A 12,868-nucleotide genomic window follows, 5' to 3' on the forward strand; every position below is an offset into this window, starting at 1 on the left:
GTATCTGATTACTGGCACTGCCCAATGTGTTTATGGCTTTTATCATATTTTCCTCCATGAGTTTTGACTTGAGTATCCGCCTTGAGTCTCTGCAATACCATGGGACACCAGAGTTGAAGAGAAAGAGAGGGAAAAAATGGATAAGTATCAAGATCTGAAAATAGAAATAAGAAGGATATGGGATATGCCAGTGGAAATCGTACCATAATCATAGGAGCACTAGGCACGATCCCAAGATCCTTGAAAAGGAATCTAGAAAAACTAGAGGCTGAAGTAGCTCCAGGACTCATGCAGAAGAGTGTGATCCTAGAAACGGCACATAGTAAGAAAAGTGATGGACTCCTAAGGAGGCAGGACGCAACCCGGAACCCCACACTATAAATATCACCCAGTCGAATTGGAGGACTGTGATAGAGCAAAAAAAAAAAAAAAAAAAAAAAAAAAAAAAAAAAAAAAAAAAAAAAATAATAATAATAATAATAATAATAATAATAATAATATAGATCTTTGAGCCCTTCCCTTAGCATTGCTTTTAACATTTTTTGCTTTTTTATATGTATGGTACTGTACTGTATTGAAATTCTGCATGAGAAAGATGTGAAAAACACTGTAGTGGTAGTGCAGTGAATATTGCTCACAGCATAAACTTACATGTAGCTACAGTGGAAGCCATTGATCCTCAAGAAATTGTTCTTAGGAATTATCTTTTCCAGTGTTTGATAATGGTTCTTGAAATGTTTTTCATGCTTCAAGAATTTTATTAACTTTACAATTGTTCTTTAATTTTGTAATGTTGAATATTGATAGAGTAGTTTTTTTTTTTTCAAATTAACCATTCAAGTTTTTTACAGATACTGTAAACAGAATTGATAATGAAAATGCTCCACATTCTAAAGCAGCCATAGTATCACGGATGGCACGTATGGGACATGCTCTGCTCCCATCAGGGTTGGTAAATTCCAGGCATCCTCCAACTGATTCTGAAAGTGAAGTGGTAAGGTTTTTTTTATTGCATTCAGTTCTAACTTGCATTTTGAGTCTTAATTTTTGAATTTCGTATTTTATTAGAATTTTATTATAGAACTTTTGTCATCTAAGTTTGCAAATCAAGTCCTTGGCATAAATTAGCTCTCTCTCCATATATTTTGCATTATTAATGACTTTTTTTCTCCAGCCAAAATTTGAATGAATTTTGGTTTCCTATATATTTTGGTACACACTTGACATTGGGCAGTCTGGAAGCTCCCTACCCAGTCATAAAAAAATTTTAAGTTTCCACTGATTGTCAATGCAAAGTAACAGAAGACAAACCTGAGAGAGAGAGAGAGAGAGAGAGAGAGAGAGAGAGAGAGAGAGAGAGAGAGAGAGAGAGAGAGAGAGAGAGAGAGAGAGAGAGAGAATTAGTAGTAAACAGCTTCCCAAAATTCATTTGCCCTCATAGGTACTAGCTGCTGGAACAGTAAATGATATGATTGATAATAATAATAACAATAAACTTTATTTTCAGCTCAAGACCTTATACGTACATGGAGTATGCATAGTACAGACAGTAAAATACACAATCTAGATACATGAGATAACATAAAAAAACTAATAATCGGCAATATCCTCACAGTTGCTGATGAAGATAGTAATCATAATATTGGTAATACGTAACAGTAGTAATACGTATTGAGAATAGTTAAAAAAAGCATTAAAGGTTATGATATTAGTGAACAGATTGTATACAATTAAATTCCAGCTACAGACCATAGGGGGTTACAGTAGTCAGGCCTAGAGGGCTAAATATGAAAATTGAATGTAGGAAAACTCCAAATTGATAATATTCACAGTAATAATGAAAAGTAAAATACCAGTATGATACATCACACACAACTGTAGATAAAATTGGGATAAAATCATTTTAATCAAAACTACTGTGCTTGAAAGAACACATTTTACTGTTGGTTTCACGCCGATATAAGATAAATAACGTAAAGTTCGTATTACGATGATATAAAGGATTATTGCGAACGGAATCACGTAATTTTTTACGCAATAAACAGGCCGCCAACGTAATCTGTTAACGAAAAAAATAGTAGTTCACATTCACAACGAGACATATTCAATAAATATTTCCACCTAAAAACACGCTGTATAAGGAAAAATAACTTTGTCTCATATAAGTCAAGTACAGGCAGTCCCCGGGTTACGACGGGGGTTCCGTTCTTGAGGCGCGTCGTAAGCCGAAAATCGTCGTAAGCCGGAACGACACTTGGAAATATGCCTTAAACTAAGAAAAAGTTAGAGACCTTACCTGTGTGACATGCAAGTATATTGCATGATGTGTAGTGTGGCTATTTCAATGGCAAAGGATGGTTCTTGAAGGTATAATTCTTTATTAAACTCTTGTGACACTATAAAGCACAATGTACTACACTTAATCCTTAGGTTAGATTATACACTAAACACTATATTATGCACTGTACACTTCGTAGTAGTATTTGGTAGATCCTGGAGTACACTAAAATCCCAGTCTGGTAGCTCTGGAAGGTAAAAGTATAACACAATTAGTACAAAATACTACACAAAGTCCTGAATGCAATATGTAAATTATAGATATCAAGAGTAAAAGAGTTAATGTATGTTAATTAATTCCTTACTTTTAGTTTATAATTCCTTACTTTGAGTTATATCAAGAGTAAAAAAGTTAATGTATGTGAATTAATTCCTTACTTTTAGTTTAAAGTTGTCCTGCTTTGTAACCCTGGATGCACAAAGTCTTATGTGGCCCCATAGCCTACATCATTCAGGGGGTTCTGGAATGTACAAAAAATAATTTTGTCAGTAAGTACTCTATGCATAGTAAGTTACATACAGTAATATGCACCATACAGTGGTTTAATATCAACTGGTATGCATAGTATAAATGATTGGTCTACACCCCCTGTTCAGCAGGGAGTGTACAGTATGTACGTAATTCCATGAGGGACCTTGATCACTTATCCCATGTGAGAGATCTTGGTCACTTTTTTTTAGTATGTACGTATAAAACTTACTTAATGTATGTTTACTACACTATGTATAATTCCTTACCTTTATGTTATGTAGTAACCCTGGACAAAGTTTTATGTGGCCCCATAGCCTGCATCATGGAGGGGGTCCTGGTTTTCTGGAATGTACCAAAAAAGTATCAAAGTTAAGTCATGTTATGTATGTTTAGTAAGTTACATACAGTAACCATACGTACAGTGGTTTATAACATGTATGTACATAATCAAACTTGGTTGAAATTCCTGTAAAAAAAGTTATGTACGTATGTAATATGTACTACTGTATGTAAAAACCTTACTGTTCATACTTTGTTACACTACATGTTACATGTGATACTATACTTTTCCTGAAGGGTTTTTTTCCATCCAAAAATGGTGCTTCTACTTGTAGTTATCCCTTGATGAACACTTGTAGTAGTAATTTGTTAGTAACAACCTGGAGTTGTGTGAAAAATGTGGTTCTGGAAGGAAAAGTAACAAAATTAGTGTACAAAATATACACTACAGAAAGTTGTGAATGCAATATGTTATTACTGTAGATATATCAAGAGTACTAAAAGAGTTAATGTATGTTAATTAATTCCTTACTTTTAGTTTAAAGTTGTCGTTCAATGTAACCCTGGATGGACAAAGTCTTATGTGGCCCCATAGCCTACATCATTCAGGGGGTTCTGGAATGTACAAAAAATAATTTTGTCAGTAGTACTCTATGCATAGTAAGTTACATACAGTAATATGCACCATACAGTGGTTTAATATCCCATATAACATGTAGTATAAAACTTAATTTAGAAATTCCTTACATAACTTACCAACTTTTAGTGAGTCTCAAGCTGTTACCTAGGTTGTGGGAGATGGAGGTGAGGTGTAGAGCATTCATGATAAGGATGCATTCCAAACCTAACTTCAGTGTGCTTTATCACAGATAACAGGCTAGGATGATGGGCAGTCTGGAATGAAGAATTAATATTAAAGGACAGTATGTAACCACTTAGGTATACAAAATTTATTGTACGTATGCAAACATTAAACACAACTGAGAATTCCTTACCTTCAGCAAAATGAAGACATGTAGGCTAGTAGAGGTCTGGTTTATGTAAGTCCACGGTGCATGCCAGTCTGGAATGATAATGTAATAGTACATATGATTATATAGTATGTATGTTACATACATAACATGGTTATTACATATGTAATAATAAAACATTATAAAAAAAAAATGTCCTTACCAAATTCTAGTGGTTGGCTTGCTTACTGGGATGGCCATATGGTACATGAGAGTGGGTGTCTGGGCTATGGAGTGGGATGGGCAGGTGCTTGGGAGTCTGGAATGATAAAAAATATATAAAATGATAGTTACTACTACTGTAACTACTGCACATGTTATTACTGTTTGACATATGTAGTGTGTAATACGTATGTTCAATATAAAAAATGAAGAATTCTTTTACCTGAAGGAATGGAGAGGTGATACTACTCGTATCAACTGATTTGGGCTCTGGAGAGGTGATACTCGTATCAACTGATGAGGGAACATCTACATCTGGAAAGAATGATAGGGTACATAAATATATTATAAGGTGGATGTAATTGTAGCATATGTACACTTTTAATAAAATTTCTATTAGCAATTTATAAACATTTTATACAAATTTGTTAAGGATTCCTTACCTGATGTATAGGGCGAGGCATCAAAACCATGGAAAGGCTCAGGGTCATCTGGGTCACTGTCACTATCAAAGGGGTCTGAAATGAAAAAAAAAAAAATAATAAGGTTATGCAAACATCAAACCACTTTGTACCACTATGTAAGTTAGTGTACGTATGTATGTAGGGTGTAAACAATTTCCAACATGAAAAAGAGAAAAATGAAATTGCTTACCTGATTGTACACGTACAGGTGGGCGGGCTGATACAGAGGGTCCAGGTACAGGGGGATCTGGAACTGTCACAGGTAGTACAGGGATTCTGGAACTGTCACAGGTAGTACAGGGATCTGGAACTGTCACACTCTGGAACTGTCACAGGTAGTACAGGGGGATCTGGAACTGTCACCACTTCTGCAATAAAATTACAAATGATTGAAAATTAATGAAGTTACAATTTACTCTTACATTTAGTTGTTACATTAAAAAATTAACACATTTTAATATGTACACTATTGTAAACACATAAATTAGTAAAACAGTTCAGAATTCCTTACCAGGACTAGGAGTGGGAGGTGGTGGTACTGGAGACTTGTGAAAGAAAGTGTCAAGCCTGGACTGCACACTTCTCTTTCGTCTGCTTCTCCTTCAGGGTCTCCTTGTAGAAAGTCACCAATCCATGATTCCTCTCTTGATTTTGTCAAACCTAGAAACGTTAGGGTCTTCTGCCTCAAAAGAAGCCAGGCTCTCTCCAGATGAGTAAAACCCTCTGACAAGCCTTTCACAGTTAATGACCTGGGTTTTGGCTCTGGTGCCGCCTCCTCTCCTCAATCATTTGTTGTTCAAGTTCTAGTAAGTCCTCTGCAGACAATTCCTCTCCATGGGAAGCCAGCAGCTCTGTTACATCATCAGGTTCAAGATCTAGTTTTCAGCCTCTTGCTTAGCCCTACGATCTTCCTCGTCACAGTCTCGACGTCTTCTGCCTGGTCAAAGCCTTCAAAACTGTGCCACAAACTGTGGACACAGTTTCCTCCAGGCCCCATTTAAAGTGGTCGTCTTCACCCTCGTCCCAAGCACTTGCAATGTTCTTCACTGCATCTGCAATGTTGTAGCCCTTCCAGAATTGCTTCAGTGTCAACTCCTTGTTAGCTTCTATGGCCCTCAAAGCAAAACGTATGGTCCTTCTAAGGTAGTAAGCCTTGAAATTAGCTATTACTCCCTGGTCCATTGGCTGTATCAGCGATGTGGTATTGGGTGGGAGGTACACCACCTTCACATTAGGATGCATGTCGCTCAAATTTGAAGGTGACCAGGGGCATTGTCCAGGACTAAGAGGGCCTTAAAAGGCAGACCCTTCGAAGTCAAATACCGCTCCACTGCTGGCACGAAATGGTCATTGAACAATCTTCGAAGACCATTAAGGTAACCCACGCCTTCTTGTTAGATTTCCAAATCACAGGGAGTTGACTCTTGAAAATGCCCTTGAAAGCCCTGGGATTCTCGGCCAAATACACCAGCAAGGGCTTCAGTTTCAAATCACCACTTGCATTGGCCCCAAACAGCAAAGTCAGTCGCTCCTTTCCAGCTTTATGGCCAGGTGCTGACTTCTCCTCCTTGGAAAGGTACGTTCGATTTGGCATTCTTTTCCAAAATAATCCAGTCTCATCCACATTAAAGACTTGGTCAGACCGTGTAACCACCATCCTTAATTATCTCAGCCAAACCACCTGAAAACTTTCTGCTGCTTCGCTATCAGCACTAGCAGCTTCACCTTGCAGCTTCACATTATGCAAATTTGCACGAGCCTTAAAACGGTTAAACCAACCTCTACTCGCGGAAAATTCACCACCAGCACTGCCTTCGCCAAACTTTTTCACTACTGCCTCATGCAGCGCTCTAGCCTTCTCCTGGATCACACTTAAGCTCACCGGAACACGTCGCTGGTTCTGGTCCTCCAGCCAGATCATTGAGCAATTTCTCCATTTCAACAATGCTCTGGCTACGTTGCTTCTGTTTATCACCGTGACTTCACGGTGCAGCATCCTTAACATGCTTCAGAATACGTTCCTTATCCTTCACAATGGTTACCACCGTGTCTGCTCAAGCCTAAAGAACGGCCTATTTCGGTGTTAGTTTCTCCCTTCTCCGAACGCTTTATCACGTCATATTTGACCTCCATCGTGATGACCTTCCTCTTCTTGGATGAACTATCATCGGAGGAAGTACTTTGGCGTTTAGGAGCCATTGTAAATTTGCGAAAATGGCAAGGAATTTCAGCAACGTCTCAGCACACAACCTAGTGAAATGCAGGCAGGCACGCGATTGAAGTGGCGTCCTTTCGTATTGTTACGCTTGGCGTCCTCGACCGTCCGAGGTCGTTGTTCGGATCAATTTACCATACAGTTTAAATAGCGTTAATTAATTTTATGCACCTCCGCTCAAAAACTAGTTTTCTGCATATGAGGTATCGTTAAAAAGCATAACAAAACGTCGTAACCTTGGAATTTGTGTTGTAATCTAACCAGAAACTTAGTTTTTTAATTATGTACTGGAAACAAGCAATGATTTTTCATTATATTTGCGCTTTTGGACTGTTTTAAACTGCGCATCCCAAGCTAGTGTATTCATTCGCCCGCAAACTAGTTCCGCATATGCGGCGTCACTAAAAAAATTCAAAAAATACGAAAAAAAAAAGTGTCAAAAATCATCATAACCTCAAAATTTTTGTTGTAATGTAACCAAAAACATATTTTTATTATGTACTGTGCTAAACTATAAAGGATTTTTATCATAGCATGCGTTTTTTTAAAAGTGTCGTTAACTCGGAGCGTCGGAAGCGTCGGCGTCGTAAATATCGGAACAAGCGTCGTACCCAGGACGGAATTTCCATTGAATATTTAAGAAAAAGCGTCGTAACCTCGGAACGTCGTAAGCCGGAACCGTCGTAAGCCGGGGACTGCCTGTATATAGATATTCGTTTATGCTAACTAGAAGCAAGAGCATTCGCTCAGAATTGCGTTATGGTGAAACAAACTCGTATTCATCAGCTGATTTCAAACCACAACATTGGCCGCTCCGCGGAATACGGGCTTAAGCTTGCCGTAGTATTTTAAAATACAATAATATGAGAATACATACAATATTCTTGGATACAGTGAAATAATGTATAACTTTTTAAAGGATTTATGGAAAAGATGCATAATTAATAAAATAACACAATGCATTTTTCGGAACTGGCGGACAAGAACGAACATGAAAAACCATCCCCTGACAACGTGGAGCGTAGTTACAAAGGCTGCCTTAATTTGTATCTTATTTCTGTACAAAAATGAAAATACCTTTACGTAATATATTTTCATACACATTTTAAACATAAAAGCATAAACATTTGAAAAATCGACACATCGATTGCTAAATTTGCACTCTTTTTATCTCGATATTTTCGGAAGAGCGGCAGACGGCGGCATACAAGAACGAACTTGAAAAAAAACAACGTAGTTGATAACTTGAAGGGGAGTTTCAAAAGCTGCCTGTTTACTCTGGGAGGGTGAGCGAGTCAGTTATACTGACCTTTTTCTTTATTTATTTATTCTCTGGTATGTGTTAGTACATTTACCCTAGAAATAATAGATTAAAGGATATTTCGCGCAGCGACACGAGCTGAGCCCAGAAATACCCTATTCATAATACATTTTCATACACATTTTAAACATAAAAGCATAAACATTTATAAAATCGACACATCGATCGCTAATTTGCACTTCTTTTTTTAAATCGATATTTTCGGAAGAGCGGCAGCGGCGGCTTACAAGAAAGAACATGAAAAAATATCGTATTTGATAACGTGAAGGGCAGTTTCAAAAGCTGCCTTTGTATCATATTTCTGTACAGAAATAAAAATGCCTTTCACATAATACATTTTCATACACATTTTAAACAAAAGCATGAACATTTATGAATTGACACATCCATAGCTAAATTTGCACTTATGTAACTCGATATTTTCGGAAGAGCGGCAGACGGCGGCATACAAGAACGAACTTGAAAAAAAACAACGTAGTTGATAACTTGAAACGGGGGTTTTGATTTTCAAAAGCTGCCTGTTTAGTTATATTTCTGCAAAGAAATAAAACCTAAAATTTACCGTATTTCGTAATACATTTTTCATATACATTTTTTAAAATAAACATAAAAAGCATTAAACATTTGTTATAAAATCGACACATCGATTGCTAATTTGCACTTTTTTTTAAATCGATATTTTCGGAAGAGCGGCAGGCGGCGGCTTACAAGAAAGAACATGAAAAAATATCATATTTGATAACGTGAAGGGCAGTTTCAAAAGCTGCCTTTGTATCATATTTCTGGTACCAGAAATAAAAATGCCATTTCACGTAATACATTTTCATACACATTTAAACAAAAAGCATGAACATTTATGAATCGACACATCCATAGCTAAATTTGCACTTATGTAACTCGATATTTTCGGCATAGAACAGCGTCAGAGGCATATATTTTACCCTAATACCTACGTAATAATTCTCCATAAAATTTGTTAATATAATTTGCATAACCTTTATGGTCTGAACGGCATTTCTACAAATGTATGGACTCGTTAGACAACGGCGCTAGCGGCGCTGTTAACTGAAATTCGTGCCGTAAAGATACCTTTAAAATGCCTTATTTTTTTAATGAATATTTTTGACGACCGCCGTAAAACCGATTCGCCGTTGAGTGATTGCGCCGTTAACCGCGGGCCGCCTGTAACAGTAACCATGGAAATATCATAATAATGACAGATACTGCACCTGACAATTAACAGACAGAGATTTAAGTCATTTTCCCATCTTTCCCACAATTTAGATATTCTTGCCTCACTCCTTAGGATGCTTTTTATGAGTGAATTGCTGCTGTTTCTCTCTTGGGTTATCAGACTGGACATTGTTCACTTTACAATAATTTTTAAGTTGTCCAGGTGGTTTTCTGTGAATATCTGTGTGGCGGAGTGGTTGCGAGGATTGTTTGTGAAGAGTCTCAAAATGTCATTGTGCACAACAGTGATATGTCTCAGGGTCTCTGGGGTATAGTTTGTCCAGAGGGAACACCCGTAGATACTGTAGCAATACAAGCGAAAGAGCAGCAGTTTTATGTGTCGGTGGCAGAAAGCAAACCTTCTTGCATACATGTTGCCAGTTGCACATAGTTTACAACGCCTATGTTCTATGTCTACTGTATCTTTTAGGTTGTCTGTGATAATGTGACCCATACAGGCAGTCCCCGGGTTACGACGGTCTCGGCTTACGACGTTCTGAGGTTATGACGCTTTTCAATTATATCCATCAGACATTATTTCCAGGGTTATGACGCATGTTCCAGGGTTACGGTGCCTACAACACTCATCTGGCAGATGAAATATGACACCAAAAAGGCAAAATAATCAATATTTGAAGTTTTTTTATGAAAAATGCCATAAGAATGCAGTTTACATAGTTTTCAATGCACCCAAAGCATTAAAAGTAAGGTTTTCTTAGGATTTTTTTACGATGTTCCGGCTTACGACGATTTTCAGCTTACGACGCGTCTCAAGAACGGAACCCCCGTTGTAACCCGGGGACTGCCTGTATATGGGAATTCATGGACGAATTTCAGCTGATGATTACCAAGGAAAATTTGTTCTGCAATATGCTTAAGCAATCTCAGAAGCAGCGACATGCATTGGGTCTTGGTTCCGCTATATAGGATATCAAATTCCACTGCATATTGGCAGCAAGTTTCGAGGAGTCATTTGAGACCTTTCACTGATGGAGAAATAAGAATCACATCGTCGGCATAACAAATGTTGTTTATAGTTGTTCTGTTGACAGTGCACCCGATTGGAAGTGAGTTCAGATTTATATTCAAGGCCTCTGTGTATGTATTAAACAGGTGTGGAGAGATAATGCCCCCTTGCCGAAACCCATTTAGGGAGCAAAAGCTGTATGACAATACATTACTCCATTTGAGACAGGATTGCTGTGTGGAGAACAGCAATATAAAATGCCAATTAAATATACAAAACTTGAGGTAAATAGGAGAGGCTGCGTATAGGTAATAGTTCAGCAATTCTTTCAGTATAGTATAGATGCAGATGTTGGCTGAGTGGTTTGCTTTAAATCCGAACTGGTTGTCAGTGATGTGTAGAAAGTGGAGAAGTCTCACCAGAAGAACCGACTAGAGTACCTTTGACGCAATTGTAGTATAATTGCAATCGGGCAGTAATTGCCAGGGTCAGTGGTATCCTTTAGCTTGTTTTTGATTAATGGTATTAAGTGAATTAGGAGTAGGGAGTCTGGAAGAAACTGGTGAATTATGCATGCATTGAATAGGGCACTAGGAAAATATAGATTATTGGATTGGGTGGCAGAATTTGAAAGCTTCTGCAGGAAGATCATCGCAGACAGTTAATTTATCATTAGATGAGTTGGATATGGCATCGCTGATGTTACCTGGTGTAATACAATTTGCAAAATGAAATTGAATGTTATTAGTAAGGATTGCTGAAGTGATTGCCCCACATACTTGCAAAAGCCTTGTCACCGACTGCTTCTCCTGCTCTCTGTGATAGCTTTTTAATTTTGGGATTTAGGGATTGAATGTCTTTCCAAAGATGAGGATAATCACCGGATTCTAAATTTCTAGGCATTGCATCAGCTCTTAGTTGCTTTTCATTTAATCTGCAGTGCTTAAGAGTAAGTTTGAACTGCGCTCTCGCCTGTCTCATCACACTGGCCTGCGTTTCAAAACTTTTTTACAAAGGTCAAGGGTTTTCCAACTGATCTAAGACCCTTTTTGCATACTGAATTAAAAAATACAGTTCATTTTCCTCGATCAGGTCTGGTTTTTAAGATATAGTCTATTTCTATTCCAGCATATTTCTCCAAATTATTGCAATTACTCAAGCATGAATGGGCTTTGTTTTTGCAAAACTGGGTTGTGGGTAACCTTTAATAATTATTTTTATTTCTCCTTTCGGGTCTAATATGTATAAAAATGGATCAGAAGTGTAAAAACCATCCTAATAGGTTCTGTTACATCTGTGGACATATGGTTCTTCCAGACCGTCAAGCAAAAATCACAGATTTTGTGAAGAAGGCATATCAAGCTTCCTTTGGAGTCAAACTAAGGAACCAGGATAAGCCATTCACTCCCCATATCGGCTGCAAGACGTGTAGAGAATTTATGGGATTGGAGGAACAAGAAAAGGAAGAGTATGCCATTTGGTGTCCCAGTGGTGTGGAGGGAAGGGAAAGATCACGTTACCGACTGCTACTTTTGCATGACAAATCTAAAAGGCATCAATTGCAAGTACAAGCACCAAGTTCAATACTCTGATGTTCCTTCTGCCATAAAGCCAGTCCCCCATGGCCTTGATCTTCCTGTTCCTGAGCAAATGTCACCATGGAATCTAGTTCTGATTCCAAATCTAGTGTCATGACTGATACAGCTGAGTGTGGTGCATACAGGCCAAAAGAGGACGACCAACAAGTGCCTTTGACCTAAGCCAAACTCAATGACCTAACACGAGACCTGAACCTTTCCAAGGAGTCTGCTCAGCTACTGGGTTCTCGTCTTCGAGAGAAGCGTCTACTGGAACCAGGAACAACATTCTATTGGTATCAGGAAAATTCTTCGCAATTGATGAAGCATCTTCACTGGTCTACTGTAACAATATTGCTGACCTGATTGAATTACTTGGTCTGAAGTATGATGCTATGGAATGGAGACTTTTCATTGACTCATCTAACACAAGTCTCAAGGCAGTTCTTCTGAATAACGGAAATAAGTTTTCATCAGTCCCTTTTGGGCACTCAGTTGAAATGAAAGAATCTCACAGAAGCATGGAATGTCTGTTGTCTGCTCTGAACTACCTACCGAAACATAAATGGTTGATTAGTGGAGATCTTGAAGTTGTTGGACTCATCCTAGGACTTCAAGTTGGTTACACAAAGTATCTGCGCTTTCTGTGCTTATGGGATAGCTGTGCTGATGACCAGCATTATGTCAGACAAGAGTGGCCATCAAGACAAGGATTAAAACCTGGGTCACACAATGTTCTGTCCCACCCTCTGGTTGAACCGAGAAAGATATTGCTGCCACCTCTCCACATCAAACTCAGTCACAAGAAGAACATTGTAAAGGCATTGGACA

General features: G+C 38.1%; 1 protein-coding gene and 1 long non-coding RNA gene across 2 annotated transcripts in view; one reads left to right on the forward strand and one right to left on the reverse strand.

Moving 5' to 3' along the window:
• The first annotated feature begins 549 nt into the window (after positions 1–549).
• Positions 550–12,868, forward strand: part of LOC135226729 (uncharacterized) — a 149,911-nt gene continuing 137,592 nt past the window's right edge. The window contains exon 1 of the mRNA XM_064266438.1: positions 550–994. Coding sequence (XP_064122508.1) covers positions 914–994 — 81 coding nt within the window. The 5' untranslated portion in view covers positions 550–913. The remainder of the gene's footprint in view (positions 995–12,868) is intronic.
• Positions 2,355–3,260, reverse strand: LOC135226895 (uncharacterized). The gene is made up of 3 exons (XR_010317310.1): positions 3,076–3,260; positions 2,716–2,798; positions 2,355–2,525 (listed from the first exon to the last, which is right to left on the reverse strand). It is a non-coding gene; the product is annotated as an uncharacterized LOC135226895 (long non-coding RNA).

Source organism: Macrobrachium nipponense, chromosome 15, assembly GCF_015104395.2.
Source record: "Macrobrachium nipponense isolate FS-2020 chromosome 15, ASM1510439v2, whole genome shotgun sequence".
Lineage (NCBI taxonomy): Eukaryota > Metazoa > Arthropoda > Malacostraca > Decapoda > Palaemonidae > Macrobrachium > Macrobrachium nipponense.